The 14,789-nt window shown below is 45.7% G+C and overlaps 1 protein-coding gene across 1 annotated transcript in view; it reads left to right on the forward strand.

Annotated features, from left to right (window-relative positions):
• Window positions 1-10,993, forward strand: part of FLCN (folliculin) — an 11,528-nt gene extending 535 nt beyond the window's left edge. Inside the window, exons 2-12 of the mRNA XM_019541963.1 lie at window positions 576-854; window positions 1,553-1,699; window positions 2,142-2,363; window positions 2,818-2,978; window positions 3,675-3,766; window positions 4,504-4,694; window positions 5,522-5,635; window positions 6,283-6,406; window positions 6,833-6,964; window positions 8,134-8,239; window positions 9,326-10,993. Of these exons, the coding sequence (XP_019397508.1) occupies window positions 606-854; window positions 1,553-1,699; window positions 2,142-2,363; window positions 2,818-2,978; window positions 3,675-3,766; window positions 4,504-4,694; window positions 5,522-5,635; window positions 6,283-6,406; window positions 6,833-6,964; window positions 8,134-8,239; window positions 9,326-9,527 (1,740 nt within the window). The 5' untranslated portion in view covers window positions 576-605 and the 3' untranslated portion in view covers window positions 9,528-10,993. The remainder of the gene's footprint in view (window positions 1-575; window positions 855-1,552; window positions 1,700-2,141; window positions 2,364-2,817; window positions 2,979-3,674; window positions 3,767-4,503; window positions 4,695-5,521; window positions 5,636-6,282; window positions 6,407-6,832; window positions 6,965-8,133; window positions 8,240-9,325) is intronic.
• The last annotated feature ends 3,796 nt before the right edge of the window (window positions 10,994-14,789 follow it).

Consider the following 14,789-nt stretch of genomic DNA (forward strand, 5'->3'; position numbering starts at 1 on the left):
CAGAGGAAGCCGCTGTGAGTCCTAGCTGTGTGATCCAGCCCCCCTCGCCCCCCGTGGGAGGGTCAGGCCATGACCCTCCTGTGCGGGATCGGGCACCCCAAGGTGTTGGGGGGCTCTGAGCTGGAGAGGGGGTAAGCACAGCTGTGTAGGGGGCATTGGGTCAGGTCCCAGCTTGGGCACAAGCACTCCCACGGCGGGTCCCAGGTGGAGGGAGGCAGGTGCCCGGTGCCTTGGCTCTACCTTGCTGCTGCAGAAGCCAGGTGCCAAATGGGCAATTAAGCAGATTTAATCAGGTGTGCTGCAGGGTGGCTGGGAAGTCACATGGGCTGGATCTGCCCCATGCCCTGCACAGAGAATCCAGCACTAAACTGACCTATCCACTTAGTTCGGAGACAAATAGCATGGCCAGAAGTAGTGATTTGTGGCCTTTCAGCTCTGCACAGCCTCATAAGACAGGAGCTGAGCTGGTCTCCAGGCTTCCAAGTGGGGGAAGAACAGAGCTAGTGGCAAACAGGGCGCAGGGCGTTTCACTCTGTTCCTTATACCGACATCACTGTTTCCTTCCTTATTCGCAGGAGGCCTGACGGGCAAGCCAAGCTATCGCAATGAATGCTATTGTTGCCCTCTGTCATTTCTGTGAACTCCACGGCCCTCGTACCCTCTTTTGCACAGAAGTTTTGCATTCGCCCCTTCCGCAAGGCGCAGGGAATGGAGACAGTCCTGGGCAGAACGAGCAGGCCGAGGAGGAGGAAGGTGGCATTCAGATGAGCAGTAGGATCCGGTCGCACAGCCCAGCGGAGGGTGCTAGTGCTGATTCCAGCAGTCCTGGGCCAAAGAAGTCAGACATGTGCGAGGTAAATGTGTACCCGTGTCTGTACACAATGTGTCGTTGGCTTAGATAAAAGGCATTATAGTTGGAGAGAAAAACAAATAGTTCCCGCAGCCTTTTAAACTGTAATGGGTAACAACTGTTTCACCTCCATTGGAAAGAAGCCAGTTTCTAGTTAAAGTATCAGAGTTGTTTGCCAACATCTTCATAGAGATGTAGAGCAGAAAGTAAGTCCCATACTCAGGTAAAGTAGTGGTGGAAGAGTGTAGTTAGCAGCAGTGATGTTTCTGTGCACATGCTCTTCTGCTTAAGTCTTCTTGATGCCTTTCATGAGGACTTGTTGCTAGGTGTTGGTTTCTCTCGGGTGTCACTGACAGATGTTAAGTCATTGGAGTCGCAGCTACTTCCATCATTAGATGAATTTGAAGTTGCATATGCAACATTAAATACACAGCCCTGTGAGTGAATGAAAAGAGCATTGTAGGAAGGATGTTTCAAATGGCAGGATACTAGTTGGGAGACTGTCACAGACTTTCTCTGTGGTTATGGGCAAATCCCTTAGCCCTTGACTCTCTTGGTTCCCATCTGTCAAATAAAGGATAGCAAAGGGGGTGTAGTGAGGCAGAGAAGATGGGGAGAAGAGTTCAGGTACTGCAGTAACAGAAGTACCTGATTACGTTAGGTAGATGGTTGTGTCCTAACTTGGTTTCTTTTTGTGGTCAGGGTTGCCGCTCCCTTGCAGCGGGACACCCTGGATATGTCAGCCATGACAAAGAGACCTCAATCAAATACGTCAGCCACCAGCACCCAAACCATCCACAGCTCTTCAGCATTGTGCGCCAGGCCTGTGTTCGCAGCCTGAGTTGTGAGGTAAGTGATGTGGGAAACAGGAAGAAAATCTGTTCAGGGACTTCTCTGCCTTTTAGCATAAGGCACTACACTGCTGCTCTCGCTCTTGTAACATAAGATGGGGATGGGGGTGGAAGGGACAGTAAAACCACTTGAGCCAGTTATTGGCAGGAATTCTTTTTTTAATTGATCTGGAAAGGAAGAAAGTATTAAATTGTGCCTGTTCATGAGGCACAAAAAGGCTGTTGGTGTTTAAGTTAATTTGCTTTAAGCATTTCTGAACTCTTCTGAATGGATCTTTAACTTTCCTCATTTCATCCGTACGGGGGAGAACCTCTGTTAACTTGGGGGTTTGCGTCTTCACCTTACGCTCTTCAAACTTACAGAACTTTGAGAGGGGGTGGTGGGTGGGGACCAGTTGCTGTTTCAGTTAAATGTGTTTGAACCAGTCTCTCCCTTCCAGGTCTGCCCAGGACGTGAAGGTCCAATATTCTTTGGCGATGAACAGCATGGCTTTGTGTTCAGCCACACATTCTTCATCAAAGACAGCCTGGCTCGTGGCTTCCAGCGATGGTACAGCATCATTACAATAATGATGGATCGGATCTATCTCATCAACTCCTGGCCTTTTCTGCTGGGAAAAATCCGAGGCATCATTGATGAGCTTCAGGGCAAAGCACTCAAGGTGAACCTGCTGTGGAGAGGATTCTAATAGCAATGAGTGCAAGAGGGGTGGGCAGAATAGATACATATGCATTGATTTGGAAGTGGAAGCAAAACGCAGGATATACAGTTGGAGTTGCAGGAGGAGTTTAGGTGCTGCCCATGGGACTCAGACATACAGAGGGACAGACCCCTGCACAGTATTCTCCTGAATGTAGCCTTATAGTTCTCTGAAGAGCATGTAGACCTTTCCCATGTCCTCTTCCATATTTTCAGTTCAGGCCCTCTCTGCCGTAATGTATTTTTATCCAGCTCTGGATCCCAGGGGAAAATTCTCAGTTTGTGGGCTCTATAGCTTTTCAGTGAGGAAAATCTTGCTTTATTCCATGCCTACATAGTGAACGCATCTCATTGTTCCATTGTGTCTGACTTGCTCCCTTTTGCATCTATTTTATCCTCGCTGTTTCTTAACCCAGGTGTTTGAAGCTGAGCAGTATGGGTTCCCACAGCGTGCCCAGCGGATGAATACAGCTTTTACTCCCTTCCTGCACCAGCGCAATGGCAATGCAGCCCGTTCCCTAACATCACTGACCAATGATGAGAACCTGTGGGCCTGCCTGCATACCTCCTTTGCTTGGTAATGTCCTCTGTCTTCCTAAATCATGGTCTGTGTGGATTGAGTGAAGGCATCAAGTTTGTGGGTATTCCAGTAGTGCTGTGGGGCTCTGTCTGTCATCCCTGAACTGGAAAGTGCTGTGCATGCTGAAGCAACAGCTTGCTTGGTCCCTTAAAAACAAAGCTTTTCCAGTTATACTACAGCAGTACTTCTGGCAGGTTCAGGGCAGCACTAACAGGCTCTAAAGAAAGCCCATATTTTCCAGCCTTTTCAGTTTAGAGGAAGGGGCTGTACAAGGCACAAAATAAAGATGGAAGAAGGGAAGATTTCCTCCTCAACCTGCTCAGTTTATAACTGTTGTACTCAGCAGGCTAACACTGGCCTGCCCTAATATCAGGTGATATGTATCATGGGATGTATTACCCTGCCAAATGGATGCTGCTTAGTGAGATTTCACAGCATGCTTCACCGATCCCAAACTCACATGCCAGACTCCCCTAGAAGGATGCTGTGGAGAGTGTCATGAGATTGGGGTGGATATAAAATATGTTGCTGAAAGTTAGTGCAACCTGCCAACCTCTTTCCAGTGACTTTGGGTAATCCAGCATGTTGTGAGATACTTTGATACATTATGTGAAACGGGACTGATATTCAAATGGCCTGATTCTGGCTGACAGGAAGATACCATGAAGACCAATTTCCTTTCCTTCTCTGCAGGCTCTTGAAAGCTTGTGGCAGCCGCCTCACAGAGAAGCTTCTGGAGGGAGCACCAACAGAGGACACCCTAGTTCAGATGGAAAAACTTGCAGGCAAGTCATCAAGCGATTAGGGAAGGAAGAACATTTCCCAGTGCTTTGGATAGCAAAGCACTAGCTCATTTCATCCCACTTCTTGCCTCTGTCATGGTGTGGCATAGCCTGTCCAGTGACCAGCTCCTTTCTGTGTGGAAAGAATCTGGTTGAAATGTAGAAGCTTGGGTGTTCCTGTGCACATTTGTTATTCACATATGAGCGTATCATTATGATTACTGTCCTGCTGGTTTGGGTCCGCAGCCCGTCTGACTGGCCAGAAGAGCTTACTGTTTGTAAGAGATGAGGCTGTCTCCTGTCCTATTCTTTCATACACTTTCTAGAAATATAACACTGATTTTTCCCACAGCGAATTAGGTGATTGGTCCAGGTAGTCCTCAAGGCAGTAGCAGGAACTGTCAAAGGAAGGATACAGAAAGCCTCAAAACACATTTAGTTGTGCAGTGCTCTTTTTGTAGGGTGAAAATTTACTTCCTGACCATTTGCTGGTTATCTTACAAGACTGTAGCACAGAATGTGATTACAGTTATCACTTTAACTTGCATAATAATTACAAATATTATTGTCATGAAAAGATCTACATATTTGCAACCACAGCTAAAAAAAATGGCCATGGTATGTTAAGTGTAAAGTGATACTAGAAAACGTACAGAAGCTGAGATCTTAGTATTTGCTGAGTTTGGAGGAAAGCGGGGAGTGGGGAAAGTGGCTTTCATGACAAATGTCTTTTGTTACAGATCTGAAAGAAGAGTCAGAAGGCTGGGATGGCTCAGAGGGAGAAGAGGAGAAGTCCTCTACTCAGCCAGATGGGGTAGAAGGGCGGGAGTTATCCAAGTGCTCCACTGACATGTCTTTGATGTCAGATTGCAGCAACTGGAACACTCCTAGAAGGCTGTCAGTCTTCCGATCCCTCAGGCACATGAGACAGGTAGGAAAAGAGAACCAGAACCTTTAGCAAGGTACTCACTGACATAAGAATTCATAGAATCAGAGAAAAGTAGGCCTGGAAGGGACTTAAGGTGGTCATCTCGTCTTGCTCATGGCATGGTCATTCCTATCTAAATCATCCCAGACAAGTAATTATCTAACCTATTTTTAAAAAAACTTTGCAACCTACTTGTACAACTGCCAGATACAATGCCCAAAGCAACAAAAAGCACCCTAACTTGCCATAGGTGAAGTAGGGGAATAAGGACACTGCTAGTGAGCTGTCACTGTGAGGACAGGGAGTAGTCATTAAAATATACTCAAGAAATCCAAGGAAGAAGGGACCGCAGAGGAAAGCAAAAAGACCTATGGTCCATTCAGTATGACCATAAAGTAAAATTCCTTCTTGATCCCAAACGCAGTGATCAGTCTGACCCTGACTAAAAGAGCAAAACCCTCTACCAAGGAACCTCTGAATTTTTTTAGTCTTAGAAGCAAGCCAAGGATTCAGTGAATGAATCTTGAAATTGAGCTATTCTCTCTTGTGTTGTGTTAAATTTTGAATTGGGTCATAGCAGAAGCAGACTGGTAAGGAACCATTTGCTGCTGCTTGTGTTGTCCTCATTTGGGGAATGTTCTTTCATCTGGTGTCTCTCATCAGCACTAAAAATTTACACTGGTGATGACGGACACAGTTTAAAGAGTAGAAAAGATAGTTGATTGTCATGCTGCCAATCAAATAATAAAAATCCGTATGCCTTGAATGGGCTAAAATTGTGAAAGAAAGTAGTCAGATATCCAGATAAGGTTTGGTTTGGTTTGTTTCAGGTCCTTGGGGCATCTGCATTCCGCATGCTGGCTTGGCATGTTCTTATGGGGAACCAGGTCATCTGGAAAGCACGAGATGCCGATCTCGTCCAGTCTGCCTTTGACGTGCTGCGGGTATGAACTTGTTTCTTTATCTGCCTGCTGTGGCTTCCTGCATATTTTTGTACTAGTTCAGACCCTTAAAGCAGCCTAGCTTTGGAATACAATCTAGGGAGGAATGTGCTCCGACTTCTTTTGCATTGTTTAAAACACATGATCCTGTTTTGCTGTAGTACTATTACATTAAAAGACAAACAAACTAGTCTGATTTATGTGGGGACTAAAATAATTGGTGTTTTGCTACATCATAATAAACCATCAGGAAGAGGGCAGAACTTTTTCAAATAATCAGGCTTTTTTGGATTAGTGGAGGATTAGAGGATTATCACCAGGTAGAACTAGTGAAAGGGGAGGATGGTTTCAGACACCAGTTCTGTCAAGCCAGGAGTATCCAGGACCACTTTCACTCGGGGCTCTGCATTGCAGCAGGCTTTGCCACAACCAAGAAGGGTTGGAGATTGTTCCCTCTTCTACAGTCTAGTGTGCACTGGCCACAGGCAGCCTAGCTGAGATATTTCTGTCCCCCAGAATCAGCTGATTCTGCATTGATATTACTCCCAGCCCAGCAAGCATGGGAAATATGGGAAAAACTTGGACCTGAAATTATATCCGCAACTGCTTAGTTCTTCTGCATCTCTCAGTGTGTTTTCTTCCTTCTGCAGACCATGTTGCCTGTGGGCTGCATTCGGATTATCCCATACAGTGACCAGTATGAGGAGGCGTATCGGTGTAACTTCCTGGGGCTTAGCCCACATGTGCAAATCCCACCACACATACTCTCATCTGGTAAGAACCAGCTCTGCTCACCACTGTCCATATTACAGGGAACAAATCAGTCCAGCAACACTTGCTCAGCCAGAGCTAGTGCCCCTTTCTGCTGTTTTCCCATAAGTCTTTTCTAGCCTGTTGCTGAAGGACATGGCATGTTCTCTTAGGTCTTTTTAAAATTTTATTCCAATCATTGCCTTCAGTTCGCTATTGAGCCAGGATGGGCATTTAACTAAATTTGCCCTCCTTCTGTTTAGGAAATCGTGAGGGCTTGGGGGAAGGAGAGGTCGATTAAAGACTAACTCCTTTTCAGTCACCTTATTTTGTTCTAATGCTTCCTCTAGAAACAAGTTCACTGAAATCTCCCTCACCTTTGGAAAATTGCCCCATGGAAGCAAAGCACACACGTGGTGTATGGCTTACTGTCTATTTTCATCCCTCTAGAATTTGCTGTCCTTGTGGAAGTTCGCACGGCCACCCGGTGCAGCCTCTACCCTGTTCTGTTTGATGATGAGCAGTCCTTCAGCAAGTATGAGTTTGTGGTCACTAGTGGGAGTCCTGTTGCAGCAGACCGAGGTGGGTGCTTTGGAAACGGTTACAGTGCCATTTGCCACTGGGATCAAAGTAAAGTCTCAGTCTTCAGCTGTTATCACATTTTTCCTTAGTCTGGCAGTAAGGGTTTGCTCTTGATTTCTGGCTTTTTAGAAAGTTCATAGAGAAGGTCAGGTCAGTTTGGAACTGTTCTTAAATAAAACGCTTGGTATTTATTAGTTATGAGTCATTTCACCAACCTGCTTTCAGTTGTAGAGGATTTGCTCTGCTAGATCAGCAGATCGTGATACTCTTCAGACAAGAGGTAAATCTCTGTTAATAAATCTGACTAGTCATGAAGGAGCCTGTGTAAGGAGACACTTCCCTGACCCTGTGGTGAACACTGTGCCATGAAATATGTCATTCTCCTTATCTTGCACAAATTGAGTCTAGTCCAACCAGACAGATAACGATCATAAAATGATCCAGCCCCATATGTAACACAAACCTGCAGCTATGAACAGCATGGGGTAAGTTTCAGTTCTACCCGGTAAATGTTTATACCCCCATAGCTCTTGAGAGCAAGCTTTTTATATATATATATATATATATATATATATATGTGTATATATATATATGTATATATATATATATATATATATATATGAACTGTTTTCACTGACTCTTAAGAGGGAACAGATGGCTGACCTTCATCCCCACTCACCACTTCTTGATGTAGGCAGGGATAAGAGACAAACCAGAATGTTAACAGTACTGCACAAGGGGGTCTTTGTGTACTGTGGAAGCTACCACCACTCATCAAGTATGGTTGTAGGATCCTGCAGCCAAGCACATGTCTTGACAAGAACATCCCTCAATATCGTTTTCCTTCAGTGAAAGTTAAGGTGCCAGCTAAGGGCTTCACTAGCCCTCTGAAAACTCTACTGTTGCTGTTACTGTTTAATGCAGACAGAGACTACGGCTACTGCAGTGCACCAGATCAGAGTAATGGTGAAAAGCGAGTACAAATGACTACCTTTGAATTAGGATTAAGGGGAAAAGAAATGTAATCTGTGCACAACAGTCTTGTACCCATGTGCCTTATCCTTTGAACTTCTAAACAAATACAGACACCACCACTTCACCACTGATGAACGCACTGAAGGTGGCTATGGGTAGCTCTAGTGTCCCTTTTCTCATCTGTGTTCTTACAGTTGGCCCCACCATCTTGAACAAGATTGAAGCGGCTCTGACCAACCAGAACCTCTCTGTCGATGTTGTAGACCAGTGCCTCGTCTGCCTGAAAGAGGAGTGGATGAAGTAAGAGGCAGATTTTTGCTTTCAGTAAAAAGGCTTCAAGCATTTCAGTTGAAGGAACTGCCCTGAAGCAGTCTTGACCCGCAGTCTTGGGCTAACCAAGCTGGATATTCTTCCCTTCACAAATAATGGATTTAACCAGTTGAATTTTGGCTTTAGGTCCTTCCTCCAGGGAGCAGCATGCACATGTGCTTCAGAAAGCACAAGGAGGCCAAACACTAATCCCTTTGTAGAACTGGGCAAGTCTTAACCTTTGCACCTCCATTTTTCCATTGACAGTCTTTATCTGCCTCACAAATTAGGAGGATTAGGTATATTCATGTTTTCAGAGCAACTTACCAGTGTACATTGGGTTATTAAGGCACTGCCCCAGGCTCCTGTCATCTTTGACAGGCAGCTAGGAGCAAATAAATATTAATTTTCTAACTTTTTAGGGGCCTTGCAGGCCAGATAGAATGACCTGGTGGACCGGATCCGGCCCCTGGGCCATATTTTGCCGACCCCTGAAACCATCTGAGTCTAGTGTTCATCTAATATGTTCTTAAACCTGTACAAAAAACCCTTTGGTACAATGCTCCAAACCAACTGTCTCTACAGCCCCAGCCAGTTTGACCATAAGGTAAAATCCTTCTTGAACCCAGATGTGGTGATTTGGTTCGATCCTGTGTGGACAAGCAAGACCCTGTAGCCACAGGTTTATTTTTTTTAATTCCCATCAGGAGCATTGGCATACTCCAGTCAAAGTCCACAGCCCTGGCTGCTGCCAACATGCAATACTGCTGCTTGGGGGGGGTGGGGGGGAACCCAGCCGTGACACGTAGCGGAAGGAGGGAAAGAATGCCTTCTGGAGCCTATCATCAGTGCTGGCCATACCTAGTACTAAGATCAGGGTGGGGTTGGGAGAAAAATAGACATAAAGCACAAGAGCAAATTATTTAGAGTGCGTCCTTTATTGGTATTTTGTTGCACACAACAGGGAATTGGGCACCCCAGGGGAATTTGCAGTGCTGCCTATTCCTGTATCTCAAATCATGCTTGCACTAATTTGTCACTGTTGCAGCTCAACTGACAGGTTTCTTGTTTCTGCAGTAAAGTGAAGGTCCTCTTCAAGTTCACCAAAGTAGACAGCCGGCCCAAGGAGGACACCCAAAAACTGCTGAGCATTCTGGGAGCTGCTGAGGAGGACAACGTCAAACTTCTGAAGTTCTGGATGACTGGCCTGAGCAAGACGTACAAGTCACACTTGATGTCAACAGTCCGCAGCCCAACTTCTTCAGAATCTCGGAACTAATCTAGGAACACCCAGACTCAATGGCTGCCTTCAAATCCTTGGAGGTAGTCCATGGAGCTGAGTCTCAACCTTGTGCAGCTGGTGGATAGTAAAATGTTACCAAATTTCTTATTGCCCTCAGACTAACACAGACAGTTTATCCTCTGCATGTCTGCAAGACTGGACTTGAGTGCATGCAACTGGGACTGCTTACGAGTAATGTAATCAAGATGTTTTACTAGGAATATTTATAAGAGATAGTGGTTTTGTAGGACTTCATGTAAGCCCCATTTCTCACTTCATCACAAACCACAGCATTTCATGATGCAAAGTCACGTTCCAGATTAGGAGCGAGCAGCTCCAGAATAGTCTGCTATGAATAAGCAGCTTTACCTCTGCATGGGAGTTAAACATTAGATATCCATTCTCAAACTCCACTGTCAGCCTAGATTTATCAGGAGACCTAAGTCCAGGAGTTAGCAAAGAGCAGAATAAGCTGGTCAGTCCCCCAGTACTAACATCAGATTCCATGGGATGACAGGACTCCTGAAACTCTGGATTTTATTAGAAGTAGCCCTGGGTGTTGCCATAAAAATGCAGCTTGATGGTTGGAACTCCACATACAGAGTATCTTTATCTGACCTCTCTCAAACCAGCATAACATCTATAGATTAAAGTGTGAGGAAGCAAAAAAACAAGCCTAGACAGGCATTTGACTTTGAACACTACATCTTAGGCAGAGGTAGTAATTGCAGCTGTATTACTTTCTGAAGGGATTTGGCATTCTTGATATGACATGCGCTACAGTAGACAATGTTTAGAGTGTCCTGTTTGATTGCAGTTGTTCCAACTTACTTTATATCCTAACTTCAGAATGATGTTTCAGATTTGCTTCCAGAGATCTTCATTTGGAATCAGAACCGCAAAGGATAAGAAACAGTAACAGTTCTCCAACCAGCAAAAAGAAGAGTTTCACTCATACATTTTGAGATACTAACCTTGGATCTTAGTAAGGTCCTTGTTATAGGGCAGCGTTTCCCAACCGGTGTGCCATGGCACACTGGTGTGCTGTCGTGCTGCAGAATTTCTGGGGACGTGGTTCCAGCAGGGCGTGGCTATAGCTAGTGCTGCCAACCCCGCCGCTGCGCCCTGGCTGATTACCCTCCCTGCTCCCCGTTTGACTGGTGTGCTGTGGGACCGAACAAGCCCAGGTAAGTGCCGTAGGACAGAAAAGGTTGGGAAACACTTATAAGGAATGACTGTTTCTAAATGGGGAAATTGTTTTATTTTGTATTGCTATGACTAGAAATTTTTAAGATGGCATGGGAAGACTTGACTGCACTGACCTGCTATGTTTGTATTTTTAACAAGATGAGCACAAAGGGAATGGTAAAACTTAAAAGAAGCTGCAGATAAGATACACAGGGAGCTTTTTGCTCCTAACTTCTGTAAAAAAGACAGAGCGTTAAACCTTGATAAGAGCTATTTTTGTAAAATGGAGAAAGTCTGGTTTGTCTCACTTTTAGCACTACTTGGACAGAACAATTGAACTGTTCAGACCCCTGCTGTGCTGTTGGCCAGGGTTTCAGCTACCAAGGCCAAAAGAACTTCTTTACATTACTTTCTTCTCATGGTTTCACATAAGCAAGCAGCGGGTTATTTTCAGGTGGTTTTAGTCGCGAACTAAGGAAGTACTGGTTGGTTGAACAGACTGTAAGGCAGATAGAAAACTAGCTGGATCATTGGGCTCAGAAGGTAGTAATCAATGACTCTGCCTATTTGGCAGCTGGTATTAAGTGGCATGCCCCAGGGTTTGGTCCTGGGGCTGGTTTTGTTCAATGTCTTAATCGACGACCTTGAAGATGGGATTGCATGCACCGTCAGCAAGTTTGCAGATGACACCAAGATGGCAGTGAGGGGTAGTAGATATGCTGGAATGTAAGGCTAGGATTCAGAAAGACCTAGACCAGGGCTCAAAAACACCCATGACCTTGACTTGTAAGATGTTATTGGTGTGCCAGGCGCAGATAGTAGGGGATCCACAAGGGGCCCAATACTTGTTGCAGTGCAGCTCCAGCCCCTTCCCTGCTCTCCACCCCAAGACATGCATGCCAAGTAAAATGCGTTTGAGTGCAACACTCTGGCACCCATGCCAAGGGTTGCCTACCCCTGACCTAGACCAGTTGGAGGACTGACCAAAAGAAATCTCATGAAGTTCAATGAGGACAAGTGCAGAGTCCTGCATTTAGGATGGAACAATCCCAGGTACCAGTTGGGGGTTGTCTCCCTAAGCAGCAGCTCTGCAGAAAAGGACCTGGGGTTACAATAAGCTGAGTATGAGTCAGTGTGCCTGCATTGGGCTGCATTAGTAGGAACATTGCCAGGAGGGTGAGGGAAGTGATTCTTCCCCTCTGTTTGGCACTGGTGAGGCCACTTCTGGAGTCCTGTGTCCAGTTCTGCGCCCGCCCCCTGAAAGGATGTGGACAAATGGAGACCAGCAGCAGGCAACAAAATAGGGGGCTGGGGCACACAACTTGTGTGGAGAGGATGAGGGAACTGGGTTTATTTAGTCTGCAGCAGAGAAGATAGAGGGGACTGAACAGCAGCCTCCAACTCCCTGCAGGGTGGTTCCAAGGAGGCTGGAGCTAGGCTGTTCTTAGTGGGGGCAGATGACAGAACAAGGAACAACAGTCTCCAGCTGCAGCAAGGGAAATTTAGGTTGGATATTAGGAAAACTCTCTCATGAGGAGGGTAGTAAAGCACTGAAACAGGCTCCCTAGAAAGGTTGTGGACTCTCCATCCTTGGAGGTTTTTAAGGCCCTGGGAAGACAAAGCCTTGGCTGGGATGAGATAGTGGGGGCTAGACCTGCTTTGATCAGGGGGCTGGACTAGACGTGACCTGTGGAGGTCCCTTACAACCCTCATTTTCTATGATTCTAACTACAGACACTTCACGGACAGGGAGCTTAGTAACAAACTAAGGCTTTATACTATTTCACAAACTAACCAGCTTGTTTAGTTTCAAGTCTCTCAATCAAGCAGGAACTATAAATGTTTTTTGACTGCATGGAAGCCTGACATACGCTATCCCGATGGAAGGGGATATAACCCACATGTAGCATAAACACCCCATTTCTCAGCCAGTGGTAAGTAATTTGGAAAGACCTTCTTGGGAATAGGGCTCTAACAATGGAGGGCAGGACAAAAAGTGGTAAGAGTAATTAAGAGAGAGAGAAACCTAGACCAGTGAAACCATTTCCAGTATCTTCTAGATGCTCTCAGAATTAGTGTGACTGACCCATTCCCTATGAAAATAAGACTTATTTACAAACTTTTCCAGCCTGTCAAGGCCAGAGACGTGCTCCTGTGACTACAGAAGCTGTTGTGCCCAGAGGACTCTGAAATTCTGGGATGTCTTTTAATTTTTTCTCCACTGTAACCATACTTCTTAGTCAGGAAAACATAGCTCTGAATTAAACCACTATGTAATAGTAAACTGTTTATACACTTTAAAAGGATGCTGCTCTTCAGGGCCAAAAATCCCCTCCCTCCTTAAGCCAGTATTATTTTAACGCTAACATTTTTAAGTGCTCTTCAAAAGACCAAACCTGTAAGTACCCCTACAGTTATGTTCTAGCGCATCTAAGCACTCATGGCCAATCCTACACATTGAAACTCTACAACAGGAACAGAATTATCTTCCAAAAAACATTTCAGGATCTCGAGGAGCAATTACAAATGAAAGCACAAAACGGAGTGTTTGTAAGCCAGTGTACTTTGTTCCTGGAAGTTTCTTGGGTGCACACAGAACTGTTTGGTATACAGAGATTCAAGATCTACAAGTAGAATTTTCCCGACTGGCTGATCTTGCTCTTCCCTTGCCCCTGAGGCTAAAATTGAACTATTGCCCCAGTTGCTCATCAAAAGGCACAACACTGTTGGAGATGGCATCTTAAAGACAAGAACTTCATGTGTGAAGAAAATTGTGTAAGCTCCAATGGAAAGGTGGTGAAACCACTCATTGACCAGTCTTGTACAGACACCCTTTCATCATCAGGTGTTTCATTATTGAATGCATTCAGATGAGCAAACATCAAGCAGCACACAGCTGGGCTCATTTGTAATTAGAGGGAGGAGAAGCCAATATCCATGCATGAAGCAGGTGTGAAAACAAGTGGGTGTATTCCCGTCAAGAGAAATGCAGTTAAAGTAAGAGATCCCTGAGTTAAGTGGACCGAGCCCTGCAGCTCTAGGAGCACAGCCATGAGTGAAGATCTCACCATCAGCTGCCTCTGGACCATGCACGCGATTCACCGAGAGGGAAGATCTGCAGCATCAGCAGATGTTTTTTGCCATCCTGTCCCGCCTCTAGCTATGTTCTCTGGCATGGCCAAGATTTTAATGAAGTAGGACAGCTTTCTTCAGCCCAACCTGATTTCCTTTTGCATGGCTGAACGACAACATACGCAAAGAGCATGTGCAGGGCAAATGTTTCTACCGAGGCAGCAAAAGGCACCAGTCCACCTCCCAATATGTTGCCTTTGCTGCATTCACAACAACAGCACTTTGTTTCCATGCTTGCTCTAGAAACCTGGGCCTCAACAGAGCTCAGTGTAACTGGTTAACTGAGCCAGAGCAGATTTCCATCTTTTCTTTGGGTGGAGCAATTGGGTTACCATCTGTTTGAATCTATTCTGGGAGATTTCCAGAATGCCAACGTGCTCATGTGCTTGTGTGTATCAGTTATGGATTACTGTGCATAGACTTCACATCAGGAAGGCAACTGCATATTACTATTACATTTTAAAAACCCACTGGACGATTGTACAAATTGGATTCAACATCTGATACTCATTTTGATGAATGTCCTATCCTTTATCTGCTGGGTGACCCTCAGCAGTCTCTGGTTTATATCTGATTCCTGAAGACCCCAGGGCAATCCTGGAGGGATGACAACCCTGTGGAGCAGGCACCTTGGCTTTGCACGGGACGCTGAAAGCTTGCAAGGCTGACACAGGAGCTTGCTTCCCTGCAGCAAGCACAGATGCAAGTCAAGCCCGTTCCAAGGCTGCTGCAAGCACCGGGGCACCTCAGGTGCTGGACATCGCTGGTGATTCTCTGAGCAGTGACCTGTTGATACCCATCTCCTCTCCACGTATGGGCAGCCCTTGGCTCACAGGGTTTATGTGGTACCACAGAGCAAGAGGCCTGGCCTGCCAGGAAGGCATTCACATGTGTCCTGCCCTTCCCCTGTGCAAAGGCCATGACCCCAGGAAGGGTCTT

This window comes from Crocodylus porosus, unplaced genomic scaffold (genome assembly GCF_001723895.1).
Source record: "Crocodylus porosus isolate Cpor-Errol unplaced genomic scaffold, CroPor_comp1, whole genome shotgun sequence".
Classification (NCBI taxonomy): domain Eukaryota; kingdom Metazoa; phylum Chordata; order Crocodylia; family Crocodylidae; genus Crocodylus; species Crocodylus porosus.